General features: G+C 46.4%; 1 protein-coding gene across 2 annotated transcripts in view; it reads left to right on the top strand.

The window, feature by feature from the left end:
• FBXW5 (F-box and WD repeat domain containing 5) overlaps nucleotides 1–1871 on the top strand; it is a 30845-nt gene extending 28974 nt beyond the window's left edge. For both annotated transcript variants that reach the window (XM_063432991.1, XM_063432992.1), the window contains exon 9: nucleotides 232–1871. In XM_063432991.1, the coding sequence (XP_063289061.1) occupies nucleotides 232–481 (250 nt within the window). In that variant the 3' untranslated portion in view covers nucleotides 482–1871. The remainder of the gene's footprint in view (nucleotides 1–231) is intronic.
• The last annotated feature ends 12561 nt before the right edge of the window (nucleotides 1872–14432 follow it).

Here is a 14432-nt window from a genome sequence, read left to right as displayed (position 1 = left end):
ACCAGGACTGAGCTGGATTGTGATAGCAATTGCTGGGTCTTTACACAACCATTCATGAGAAAAAAAAAACTCTATTTAGCCTCATTTTGAAGCTTGTGGTTCAGCACGCCATTGTACCATATGAACTTGTTAAGGGCACCTTAATTATTTTCTAGTATTGGTGATTGGATCTGTCTGTACTCTGCTGTCCTGCAATGATGAGTGATTTCTTCTTTTTCATACGTTTTCTAGTGGAGCTGAGGATCGCTGCGGCTACATCTGGGATCGCCATTACAGTGTCTCCTTGGCAACACTGCCTCACGAGGACGTAGTGAACTCTGTGGCTTTCTGCCCAGTGGATCAGGAGCTACTGCTCAGCGCCAGCGATGACTACACCATCAAGGTTTGGCGTTCCCGACGATCTCTGCGCGCCTCCGCTGCATACCGCTCCTCATGTTCCCTAAAGTCAACTATTCCATGGGCTTCTAGACTCAAGAGTTGAGAGCCAAGTTTTGACCCTCCACGAGCCCAACGGATGTCACGTCAGTCCTCCGACCACCGCTTCGAGCCACTTGGTTTCTTTTTTGCGTCTAATATGGCAGCAGCCAGGTGCTACGTGGAATGATCATCTGTCCTCCATCAGCTGGACCACAGAATCTGGGTCAGAGAATGTATTACTTTGTGTTTCTATTTAACATTCTCGTACTCCATTAATGCCGCGTAATGCAAGAGAATTGATGCCAGAAAGGAAGGCCTGAGCGGTAATCCTGGTGAGACTTTATTCAGTGTGCAATTTAACTTGCTCCTCACAGTACAAGGTGAACCCTGCTATCTATACACCACAAGCTTTAACTTTTAATTTATTGGCACCGACACGGAGAGTGCACCAACGCAGAATTAAACAAACCATAACTTGACAGATTTGCGGAGTAGAGAGAATTTGTGACTTCATTGTACAGTGCTGCAGAATATGTTGGCGATTTATAGATAATATTGTAATAATTTCTTAGTTGGTATCACAGTTAGCGTAAGGTATATTTATTATTTTTAATCGATCTGTTACCATTCATTATTTTGCAGATATTTCGTGACTTTTACTGATGGCATTTTAGCACGTCAATATGTTTACCGAGTCAGGATCATTGGGGAAATAAAGAGTTTTTTGTAGTGTAGACGATGCAGAACTGATGGGGGCCGCACTTTTTGGCTGTTATGATTGTAGTTGACACTGCGGTACCTACCTATCCATAGTTTGCTGCTGAGCTGCCAAGTTTAACCAATCACCCTTTAAATTTATCAAGATCAAGATATCTGAAACGCTTTGCCGTGGAGTAAACAGCCACCTTCCAATAACCAGCCAAACCATCGCTCCTTGTTTTAACTCTGTGATGGGAGCAGAAAGAAGACGACGGGAAAATGAAGCAAATCTTGATCAACATTTATGTTAACCTGTTCACCGGAACCCAGCTCGTGGCTTTGTAAACCATTTACTTATCCTTGCTCTATAACTACAGGACTACAGTGGTTCTAGTCATTGATTATTAATTAATGATTATTCAATAATTAATTATTATTCAGAAGCGTTTTTAGATCTATCTACACTTGGGGGAAATTCGATCTGCAATACAAGGTGGTTATCACTAGGTGGGGATAGAGTGCTACCCAGAACATTGATCGTAACTCTAAGGAACACAGTTCTAAAGAAATATTGAATGTGTTCCCTTTATGTTTAGATTACAGGCCCCCTGTTTGTTTGTCTTTTACCAATACTCCAGCAATAATCAGCTGATCCAGCTCCAGTAAACTCACCAATCCTGATGTTTGTCCAATCAGATACTTCTCGTGGAGAAGTACCGAGGACACCTGCTGCCAATCCAGAAGCATGAATCCAGTGTTTCTCCATGAGAAACCTTAGCTGCGTTCGGCGACATTGTGCTTTGTTTGTTTTATTAAGGCTGAACGTGAAGTCATTTGAAAATCGAAGGATGTAAGTGGGAAATGAGTCTGACAGACAATAGAGGGGTGTTCTTGGCCAAATGCCAATACTGCAATGTTTTATATGGTCTAAGAATAGATCGACTGTATCTGCGCTCTAAGAAAATATAGTGGTTTTGGTGCTTAGACACTCCGTTTATGTTTTATTAGAGAAATGTGTTAATTAGTAAAGTTTTCGGTTCCCTTTGCTTTCTGGATACTGTCAGAGATATACATCTTGTTAAATGAGTGCGAAGTGAATGGCGGTATTAGTATTAATAAATACCCCATGAGTAAACTGTGGTACAGTGAGCTTACACTCTAATCCTACACAACGTATTAATGCCTTCCATTGACCAGTGGAATTGGAGCACTGTTTTCCTAGAGGTTCCCTATCACCAGATTTCCGAAGATCCCTTGGTATTATTTAGCTGTTATTTATAGAGTTCCAACATGTACTGTAGTGCTGTGCTAAGATCACGCGGTCTATTCTGTAAAAGGCGAATTTTATTGACCACATCTTTAAAAATAACTGATCTGGGGAAGATTATTTGTCTGTTTTTATCCTAAATGCTCCGGGTTCAGAAATGACAACACAATTACCAAAAAAGTGTGAATTGTCAGGAATTACAAAGGAATTTTTGGCCAACATTGCCAGCTATGCTCTCAGTACGGCTTTTTGGTCTAAAATGTGTGGTTGACTTTGAATTCTCTAAAACCGATACTTTGTATCTAACAGGGGTTTCACCAAAATCTGTCTATTTCTGTTTCTCTCTATTTCACGGTTGAATTCTTCCCCCTACTGCCTAATAGTGAGGCAGGTAATGAAAAAAAAGTAATTGTTGTATGAGATGACATTAAAGAAGAATTGTGTTCATTATTTCCATCTCTCTGGTCAGGACCTGCGAGGTCTGATTCATGTTTTAAAGGGGTTTTATTCATTAATCTAGTAATTGGACAGAATTGGTTCAGGAACTAGGCATTTTAAGCCGATTTTAATATTTTGGCCAACAAGTTTGCAATTCCCTTGCCAGTTCTCCACAATTCTTGTTTTAGTGAGTAACTATTCAGATTTTTATTTATTTGATTTTTTTTTTTTTTAAGCTGCTACCCCTGTCTAGGCAGTCTTTAGAAAAGCCGGTAACAATGTGAGAGAATCTGTACAGATCACGGTATCTAATCCATTTTCGCTGTTTCATTTCACTAGTATTGTACGTTTCATTACATGTTATATTAGTGCTGTGACCTTAAACGCTTCATTTGTGTCCACAGTTCACATGGTAGGAAAATGTAGTCATTCTGTCACTTAGCCCAAGTCATGTCTTAATTTCATATGAAACAGCATCGAGATTATTTCAAGAATTGTAGGAAGTTTGCATGTTTCAAAGCAAAAAAAAAAATAATGTTTCCTCCCCTCAATTCTAAAAACATGTTTAAGTATCACTCCAATGGCCAATAAACTGTGAGCTTACCTGCATCGTAATGAGAAACCTCTTATGCGAGTCCTACACTAACAAGTCACCTTGCTGGCAGGATCGTCCATGAGACCTAAAGGGGGGGTTTTATGAACCCTTACACCAGGTGTGCACAAAAGGTAGATCCACAGATGTTATAGCATTTAAACTCCCATGATGCTTTACACATCTTTAGAATAGCAAAGCATCATGGTAACTGTAGTTTTCAAACATCTGGGGATCTTCTATTTGGGCAGCCTTGTGCTACACGCTTATTAACCCTTAATGGGGAACACATGAGGTGAGTGGCGGCACTGTAATATGACTGTGTCAAACTGAGTGCAGGGATTCATTTTGTGTGTTTGTATTTTTCTGTATTACACAGCCGTCACAATGCTGCTGCTCACCCCGTGTATTCCCTATTAAGGGTTAAAAAATACCCCTCTGTCTCATTAGAGATTCTACCTGTAAGCTGAAAGTAGCAAGTTGAATTGTTAGTTTGTAGAAGTTTGCCATAATGGGGCATGTGAGCTAACACTTTAATGGCTATTGGAGTGAACATAAAAACCTCAGAGATTTAGGGTAGCGCGCAGGTAACTGTTTTTTTGCTGCTGTTCTATGTATTTGTGTTGATGTGTACTATAGTTGTTGCTGCCGGCCAGGAGTAGTGGGAGTTTGAGCGCAGGGCCTACTTTCGTGGGTTTGTTACAAGGTCTACTGCTGCAAGAAGCGCCGTGTAAGGGGAGAGAACTGGAAATCACACCTGTACTCTGATTGGCTAATTCTGGTTTTTACCCAATCAGATTGCAGCTGGAATTAGAATCCAGGTAAGTGACAAGAGAATGCATAGATGAGGATAAACAAATGGCGTCCCCCATTGTGCTGTACAATGTAGGCAGCACATCACTTGGATGTTTGGAACTCAAAGGGGTTTATTCACTAAATCAGAAATTGAAGAAATGTAAATATTGGCAGAATATGAAAGCTATTTCAGCGGCTTGGACCTTGAATTGAAATACTTCGATTTATGGAATAACTCTAAATGTTCTCTTTCGTGTCAACTAAATGTAAGTATTGCTGTTTCTTTATTACTACAGAAATCGGAAGCAAGCTGAGATCTGTGTAAGATGATGAATCTTGGGGGGGGGGGAACAAAACGTTTTAACAATGTAAATGAGAATTTAGTTGAATGCTAATTGCTTGTTTATTACGGGATATAGATAATACTGGGCTCTGTGATCGTTTAGAACAAGTCGGTTATAATACTCTCCATCTGTAGTATGGATTCGTACCTACTTAGAGATAGCTTGGTTAAAACATCGACCATAGGTCCCATTTAACCCTCACCATGGTGGGAAACCCTGGGACATGTGTCCACTGAGATCCGATTAATATTGTTTTCTATCTGTGCCAAACATTCCTTTATGTTAACATTTCTCAATATTCTAGTGTGGCAGCACCTCTATAAGAAACTGATGCCAGTCACTGGTTTCCAAGCTCGCAAATCTCAACCATCAACTAAGCACCCACGCAATCCCCTCTCCTTGTCTAATGTGTAGTCACAGGCATTGCAAAGCATTGTGTCAATTGTAACATTTGGTGTGTTCCCACTTACCTGCCGAATAAATGATCTGTTTGAATAACTAGCGACCTTGTATTATTTTATTCATTAAATCTATGTAAAGTGTGTGTGTGTGTGCGTGCGTGCGTGTTCGTGTTCCAGAAGCTGTGGGCCGGTATTACAACCAACAAACAGATTTCTGTTGCAGTTTGTATCCAAGGGGCTTAGTGTTACACAGCAGCAAGACGTTTTGAGTGCGAGACTGAAAGCAAAATGTACGTTTCTAAAAGATCAGGTTATATCAACCATTTACCATTGCACCAGTCTGTGACTCCCAGCCTTGGAGGTTTTAAATGGACATTCCACGTACCAGAACCACGATAGTTTAATATAGTGGTTCTGGTGTTTATATTGCCGCCTAATGCAACCTCTAGCGACTGATTAGTTGAGTGACAGACAGCCACTAGAGGGGCTTCCTGGTGCGGTCCAGGACTGTTATTCCGTGTGTTCAAACTCCATAGAGATGCACCGAGTCAATACATCTCTATGAGAAGATGCTGATTGGTGCAGCAGGGCGAATGGCAAGCATTGGATTGGCTGAGATCGTATACAAGAACAATCTCAACTAGAGGAGGAGCAATACTGGTCTAAAAGGTAGAAATCTTTATTTTGATACGGGAGGGGCGAATTTATCCAAATAGTCCCTAGATCACGGTTTGTATTCCTAATGTTAGTGTTCCTTTAAGACAATTTGATGTGGTTATGGTACTAGGTAGGGATAGACCGGTATTGAATTTTGAGAGCCGATACCAATACCGTTAACCTGTGAACTTTCAGGCCGATAGCTGATAACTTACCGATACCGATATTCTGTACATTTACTGTTTTGAAAAAAGAAACAATTTCTACACAAATCTACTGTTAACGGAACACGTTTATTTAATTGTAATTTTCTTTTGCAAATCTTTTTTTTTTTTTAAAGTGGTAAATGCACAAAATATACATGCCAGTCAGATTTTTTTTGTTTTCAATAATATTTAGTGTTCCTCTCACTTCCCCTCCCACTTATTATACCTCTCAACTCCCTTCCCTGTACCTTAGTGTTCCTCTCCCCTCCCCTCACCTCCTCTCCCTGTCCCATAGTGTACCTCTTTCCTCCCCTCCCTTCCCTTCCCTGTCCCTTAGTGGTCCTCTTCCCACTCTTCGCCCCCCCCCCCCCCCCCCCCCCACCCTTAGTGTTTCTCTTCCTCCCTGTCCCCCTCTCAATTAGTGGGCCTCTCCCCTCCTTGGTATGCCTCATTACCTCTCTTGTAGCATGCCCGAGCTTCTGTACCACGGTCCACTCTGCTTGGCTCGACGACACTACACTGACTGACTGGTAGGGGGAGTGCTGTGCGCTTTCTTCCTGCTGGTAACTCTATTGTTGCGCCTCCATAGCCAGTGCGCCCTAAGGCGGCCGGCGCTGCGTATGCTGGGCCACTGCCGCCTCTAACATTATTGGCAATATCTGTATCAATAGTGGCCGATACCGATTTATTTGCCAAAATATGGAATAATCCGATAGTCGGTCTATCCCCAGGAGCCTGGATGTGCAGTGTTTCAGCCATCTGCTTTCTAATGTCTGTTGTCAGCGTGTACTGCACGCTGCCGACAGACATAACCTTCTTGCCTCTCCTCCCTCCCACACTGATTTTAGTCCTACCCGCCTCTCTATCCACTCCGCTACTATATATATATATATTTTTTTTTTAATCCCTCCCTCGCCTTATGGAATTAGAGTGCGCACATTAAGTGTGTTTGTAGGGTAACTAACAGAATAATCCCAAGAGCATTAATCTATTTAGTACAAAAAAAGGGTTGGCGCAAGAGGCTGCAACGACTGATATCAAGCATCTGGCTAATCACCTCCAGCAGGATTGACATTTTATAGCAAAATATTTTTACTGGTTCAGTAATATGCAGCAATGATAGAGGGTTACTCCGGACACCATGACCATTTCATTGACTTGCAGTAGTCATGGTGCCTGAAGTCTGTACTGTGTCTTGCTTTTAAACGCTGCACATATGGAGTTAAACCAATCTGCTGCCGAAAGTGCATCTCCACCATCGGCAACGTCATTGGGGCATCATTACCCACCTGGCTAATGTCAGTTCTGTGCAAATTTAGATGCACAAACACTCATTCATTGGACGCCCTCAGCCAATCAATGAGCAGCAGATGCCAGATGTCATAAATGTGCCTTCCAAGAGCAGGATCCAGGTAAGCGGGCAAACTATGTAAATCGATATACCCCCAATGAATATATGCACGCATTTAATTCCGCATATATTTTCATTGGGGTATATCTACTAAACAGTGATTTTTTTTATTTTTGGAGAGTGGAGTTTCCTTCTAACAGGGGAAAGTATACCATTGAAGCAGCCCCGGTACTTTGTGGGACATGAGACTGTACTTAATATCCTCGCTGTGCTGTGAAGTCCATTCATTGTTAATCATAGTGTCCAGACTGGGAGAAGACTTACAGCGTGATGTATTGGTGTTCTACGCATTGCTGGACATAGCGACACACCGTTTCTTTGTATACATTTTGGTGCTGGCACGTTGCTCCTGGCATTACGTGCTTGCCACGTTTCATTTTACTTTTTTTTTTTATTTGTTCTAGAAGGAACACGATGGCATCTGCGTGGGGTCTGCAAACTCTGAAGTTATGTATAAAATGCAGTTCTGAAACATGTTAATTGTGGAAGTTACCATGGAAACCAATAGAATCCTCCTTCTGGTCAATAATTTGTATCAACCCTTTCCATGAGTGCTCTGCCTATAGTAATTAACCCCTGTGTATGTGGGCTGTGCCTATAGTGATTGACCCCTGTGTATGTGCGCTGTGCCTATAGTGATTAACCCCTGTGTATGTGCGCTGTGCCTATAGTGATTAACCCGTGTATGTGCGCTGTGCCTATAGTGATTAACCCGTGTATGTGCGCTGTGCCTATAGTGATTAACCCCTGTGTATGTGCGCTGTGCCTATAGTGATTAACCCCTGTGTATGTGCGCTGTGCCTATAGTGATTAACCCCTGTGTATGTGCGCTGTGCCTATAGTGATTAACCCCTGTGTATGTGCGCTGTGCCTATAGTGATTAACCCCTGTGTATGTGCGCTGTGCCTATAGTGATTAACCCCTGTGTATGTGCGCTGTGCCTATAGTGATTTTATAACAAGACACGGAGGCTCATATTGCATATCCCTTTCTTTACTGTTGACAAATAGCAGCAAAGGAAACAAACAGAATGAAAAAAGAATGAACATGTGATAACATAGGCCCCTCCCCCTCAGGTCCCAGTATAACAGGCAGCACTTCCCTTCCATTTCCCTCTTTCTTTGCTGCTATGACACAAAGATAAGTACATGCCATATTTTCTCATCATATTTCTCTTATATACTGTTCATTGATAATTTAATTGATATTTATTTAATTTGTATTTATTTAGTCTTTTATTTCTAAGGTTAGTATTTGTGTCGTTATACACTAGCCTCAGGGCCCAGACCTCCCCTGCTTAGGTAATCTTGTCTGTTTCTTCTGCTCGAGCGCCTCTCTGCGCACTTCTCCTTGTTTCATAATTTCACCGCGTATCTCGCGGGTGCCGCGAATCCCGCAAGATTCCCGGCGACCATTTTCTGACATCCTGTCCCTACCTCTTAGTGTGTCGCTGGTCTGGGCCCTGGTGAGAGCGTTTTTTCCTTTGCTTAGTTTGTTTGGGTGACTAACCCATACGTCCTTTATCATGCCTAAACCCAGACTATCTACTGGGTCCGCTCACTCTGGGGAGTCGGATTCCCCAGTAATCAGAACTGAGGCCCCTGTCACCTCAGATATTTCGCCTTCTATGGCGGATGGGACTACCCAACCCGGTGGACCACAGTTTCTAGCGCTACAGCGCTCAGTGACAGACGCCATTATGGCTGCTATGGGGTCTATGTCCTCCACCCTCTCCCACACCATTTCGCAAGCCCTCTTGCCCCGTCCTTCAGACGAGCAACTCTCGGGCACCTTGACACCCCAGGGAGAGGTATCTAAAGGGGACTTCAAAAAGGCTGCCCGTAAGTCTAAACACTCCTCTGCCTCCAGAAACACCATGACTGGCGTACCTTCGGTCGCCCCAGAAAGCGTGTCCCATCCACGCAAAAGAGCCTTTCCGCGCCAGGCAGAACGGGCGCGGCTTTGGAAATGTGCTAGAGCACAGATTGAGAGCGACACCGACTCAGAAATCGGGTCAAATGAGGAGGCTATGAACGAGTCAGATACCGACTCTGATGCGGATTCCGCCGATGGCGCTCTCGACCTCCTTTCCTCTGCTCAGGCAGAGATGCCCGGAGGCGAGACAGGGACCAGGAACCCCGCGGCTGCGGGGCCATCCCTCGTGGATCCTTCGGGGGTCCCACTCTTCGACCCGGATGACCTTCATCATCCGAGGTCGGCGGAGTGGCTCCCGGCCGACCACGTTGCCACTTACCTGGAAAATTGGGTCAGAAAACCCTTAAGCAAGGCGGCCCGCAACAAATTGAGGGCGGAGTGTCCTAGGCCTCTGGTGCCCAACAAGGTGTGTGACACCCCAGAAGTTGATCCTAAAATGACCCAGTTCCTCACTAAACTGGGCTGGAACCCCCGTAAAGGACTAGAGTCCGCTTTGAAGTCCTGCCAGGACAAGCACCTGGACATATTCGGGCCTTTGGCCAAATTATTTGACTTGGCGGAAGACGCCAGAGCGGAGAACCGCATGGTCGACCCTGAAGACCTTAGAGGTTGGGTCCAGAGAGCAATTTGTATTGCTGGGAGTGTTAATACCTCCCTATCTATTGAAAGGCGTAAAGCCATATTGTTCAAAATTGAGCCCAAACTGGCCAACCTCGCCCTTACGGAGGCGGGCAAAGACGCCCAAGGACTCCTCTTCGGAGACTCCTTCATTAAAGACTTAGGGCGTTTTGTGGGGGCATTCACGGCTCTAGATAAGGCCCAGGCCTCCATGAGGCGAGTATTCCAGGGGCGGGTCTCTACCAGGGCCGGCAGAATCAGGAGCCGTCTGTCCGGCCGCAACTATCCCCAATCCCGTGGCACGGGAAGAGGCTCCTTTCAACAATATAACCAATACCAGGAGACCTCCCGCCCCATGTTTTTTCCATCCCGTGGACGTCAATGGCGATCCAGAGGCCTTCGGGGTAACCCAAACTCCAGACGACCATACGGTGAGTTGCCTTCTACCACACATTTCTTCTCCGGGTTACATAGGGGGCAGACTCCAACATTTTTTCCCAGCCTGGTCACAAATCACTTCAGATCCCTGGGTACTGGCCACTATTCGGGGCTTCCATATAGAACTCACCTGCCACCCTACACACATTCCCCCTCCTCGACCGATCCGCTTTTCCCTCCAGGATCGCGGTCGGATCGACGAAGAACTTTCAACCCTCCAGTTCAAAGGGGCTATCGAACTAGCACCCCCCAGCCCTGCGGGCGTAATAAGCAATATCTTCCTAGTGGAAAAGAAAGGCGGCCAATTGAGGCCAGTCATAAATTTGCGCCCCCTCAATGCCGTAGTCAGGTACCGCCATTTCAAGATGGAGGGTATTCACCTGCTAAGGGATCTCCTCCTCCACGGAGACTGGCTAGCGAAACTAGACCTAAAAGACGCGTACCTGACAGTGCCAATAGCGGAGGCCTCTCGGGACCTCCTACGCTTTTACTGGCGACACGAAACATGGCGATTCACCTGTCTGCCCTTTGGCCTATCCTCAGCCCCGTGGTGTTTCACAAAACTTCTACGGCCCGTTATGGCCTGGCTATGCAGTCGAGGAGTTCGGCTAATCGTCTACCTAGACGATATTCTCCTCATGGCTCAGGAGCGCTCCACCCTCCTCACACATCTACGACTAGCCATAAACCTCCTGTCACGCTTAGGTTTCATATCAACTGGGAGAAGTCATGCCTGACTCCCGCCACCCGCTTGGAATTCCTAGGATTCCAGGTGGATTCGGGGGCAGCGACGCTGAGTCTCCCGATATCCAAGATTCGATCCATCCGCAAGGAATTACGCAGGGCCCTTATCCGACCCCAGCTCACCTTACGCCAATTGGCACGCCTCATAGGCCTACTGGCCTCTTCAATCCAGGCTGTGTTCCCAGGCCCACTCCACTACCGAGCGCTACAGCGCCTAAAGATCGCTCACCTAAGAGCCGGGGCATCCTACGCAGACCTGGTCTCTCTGGACAACGAGACGAAAGACGAGTTGCGATGGTGGATTCTCAACCTGTCTGCATGGAATGGCAAAGCCATCTTCGGCTTAACGCCGGAATTCACGATCGACTCGGATGCGAGTCTACACGGTTGGGGAGCCCACTGCGAGGGCATCTCAACTGGAGGCCGGCGGTCGGAGTCCGAAGCCCGACTACATATCAATGCCCTGGAACTTCTGGCAGGCTCCTTCGCCATCCGCAGCTTCGCCAAGGACCGTGCCCTATCGTGTATTCGGCTCCGCATGGACAATGTTTCGGCGGTGAGATATGTCAACCACCTGGGTGGTACACAGTCGGCGGTCCTGGCCAGGTTGGCGAAAGACTTTTGGGAATTCTGCCTGGAACGGAACCTGATGGTCTACGCAGAGTACTTACCTGGTCTGCACAACGTCCAAGCGGACTGGGGTTCACGTTATCTTTCAGACACCAGCGACTGGAGATTAGCCAGGAAGGTGTTCTCCAACATATCATCTCTCTGGGGACCATTTACCATAGACCTTTTCGCCTCCCGGCTCAATGCCCAACTCCCACGCTTCTTCAGCTGGAGGCCGGACCCAATGGCGGAGGCAGTGGATGCCTTCCTACAAGATTGGAAGGGAGGCCTCCTCTATGCCTTTCCCCCATTCTCCATGATCCCTCGCTCACTCCTGCAGACCCGCAAACACCGGGCGGAGCTAGTCATGGTCACCCCATTCTGGAAAACGCAGTCTTGGTTTCCCCAAATGCTCGAGATGACGTTGGACTATCCTCGACTCCTGCCGGGTCGCCACGACCTGCTGCAAGACCCGACGGGTCGCTATCACCCCCTCCGGCTGGAGGGCTCTCTCCCACTTCTGGCATGGCGAATCTCCGGGGACCCTGGGAAATCCAAGGAGTTTCGGACGCAACTAGACTCTTATTGGCTGCAGCATGGGCTCCCGGCACTAGACGGGCATATGGGTCAGCTTGGCGAGCTTGGGCTAGCTGGTGCATGGCTCGGAACGAGGATCCCGTTTCGGCCCCTGTAACAACGATCCTGCAGTTCCTGACGTCTCTCTTCGAAGCCGGTAAGGCTTACAGGACCATTAACCTTTACCGTTCCGCTATCTCGGCGATTCACCAAGGCTTCGAGGGCCGCCCCGCGGGACAACACCCTCTAGTGTGCCGACTCGTTAAGGGCTCTAGATTTTCAAGGCCACCCAGGCCCCGCTACTCCACGACCTGGGATGTTTCAGTTGTATTGGCTTTCCTCTCATCCTGGCCCGCTAACGCAGGACTCTCCCTCAAACAGCTGTCGGCCAAATTGGTGTGCCTGCTCTGTCTCATCTCATGCAAGAGAGTCTCGGATGTCAGTGCACTGGACATCGATGCCAAGTCATACACCCCGGACGGGGTAACTTTTAACATCAGCAGACGCACTAAGACGTCCATCAAAGCGGTATCCTACCCTAGTTTCCCTGCCTCTCCTTCGCTATGCCCAGTGACCTGCCTTCGTGAATACGAATCTCGCACCGAACCACACCGATCTACTGCCTCCCGTCAGTTGTTCTTATCTTTCCGTCCCCCTTTTCACCCAGTTTCCAGCACTACCTTATCACGCTGGGTGAAATGGCTGCTGGCCCAAGCGGGCATTGACACTACAGTGTTCGGCGCCCACTCGGTACGAGGGGCATCGGCCTCTTCTATGATGTCTGCGGGCGCCCGCCTAGAGGACATTATGAGAACAGCTGATTGGTCTAGGGAATCTACCTTCCGAGAATTCTACTTTCGGCCGGCCCCACACACATTCGCTGTAATAATGGATCAGCTTTAAATAACAAAAAATGAAAAAATGGAACCCCAAAAGGCCCCTAATTGGGAGAGTAGTGGTGAAAAGGGAGTCCCTGCCTTTAATAATCCTAGGGATATAGGGGAATAAAATAGACAGGAAGAAAAGACAGGGTACAAGGATTAGATGTGTAATAGCACATACAAATCCTACCAACTACTAAACAGGGAGATAACCAAACCCAAAGTGGTTGGTATGAATTCCTCCAAACTGCAAAGTGTAAAGGTATAAGTAGGTAGAGGAAGGAGTAAGGGTGGAGGAACACCTCCAGGGGGGGGAGGGGGGGAGGGGGAAAAAAACACAAAAATTCCCACAATCAAAACCCCCCAAGCCCCAATCCCAGTAAAGAACCTACTGTCTGAGAGAGGTCCTAACCCTATTTTACCTCGGCACAGTGAACTCCACAAGTGCCTACCTGTTACCCTTCTGTCTCCCTGGCTAGGTAACTAAAATTACAAATCAACTTAAATTAAACTAATCCATAAGTGCTACCTCAGTGAACAAACTGATCAAAATAAAATAAAAAATTAAATGAAAACTCGACGCGCGTTTCAGCGTGCTAACACGCCGTCGTCAGGAGTAATGAACCTTTGCATGGCTTTCTGCTCGTTTATATAGGGGTTGTAACAATTAACTTGTAACAGTTTGCTGGTGTGTATCCAGCGTGTGTATCCCCATTCCGTCTCCTGTGGTTCGCTGATTGGTCACAAAGCAGCCCACACAGTCTGTGATTGGGCTGCTATTTGGACCATATGACCACAGGCAGACTCCGTTCGATTGGGTAGTACCCTTCCGTCTGCGGTTCACTGATTGGTCACAACGCAGCCCACACAGTCCGTGATTGGGTTACTGCTTGGACCATGTGACCGCAGGCGAACGCTATTCAATTGGGTAATACCCACGTGGGGATATGGGGGGGGAGTGGTTTAGATCGCGTCAATCTTGACGTCATTGAATTTTCCAAACCCAGCCCCTCATGCAGCATACAGTTTACGTAGGAACCCTCCGGTGACTCGGACTGGCATACTTAAAGGGACCCACCGCATTCTATGTGTCCAGAGCCGCCCATCATAATACTCTGAAGGGGAGTTTGGCACATAATAGGTGGGTCATAAGTATATCAGACCTACCTCTGGCTATTAAGCCAGGAATAATGGTCCTATTGCCACAATGTCATAGTAATGTATTGCTAAGATATCAATACATAGGGTCCTATAATAAACAAAGCTGTATAACAAGTATTCCTAACATACCCAAACAAAAACCAGAAACATAAAAACGAGAGACCCAGTGATGAGAGTATAAAGGGGGGAGCTGCTATGAAGGAATATTGAGAGTTACATACATCTCTATTGTTCTCCCTATTT

The sequence above is a fragment of the Pelobates fuscus genome, chromosome 9 (assembly GCF_036172605.1).
Source record: "Pelobates fuscus isolate aPelFus1 chromosome 9, aPelFus1.pri, whole genome shotgun sequence".
Lineage (NCBI taxonomy): Eukaryota > Metazoa > Chordata > Amphibia > Anura > Pelobatidae > Pelobates > Pelobates fuscus.
This window is presented reverse-complemented; position numbering and strand designations above follow the sequence as displayed.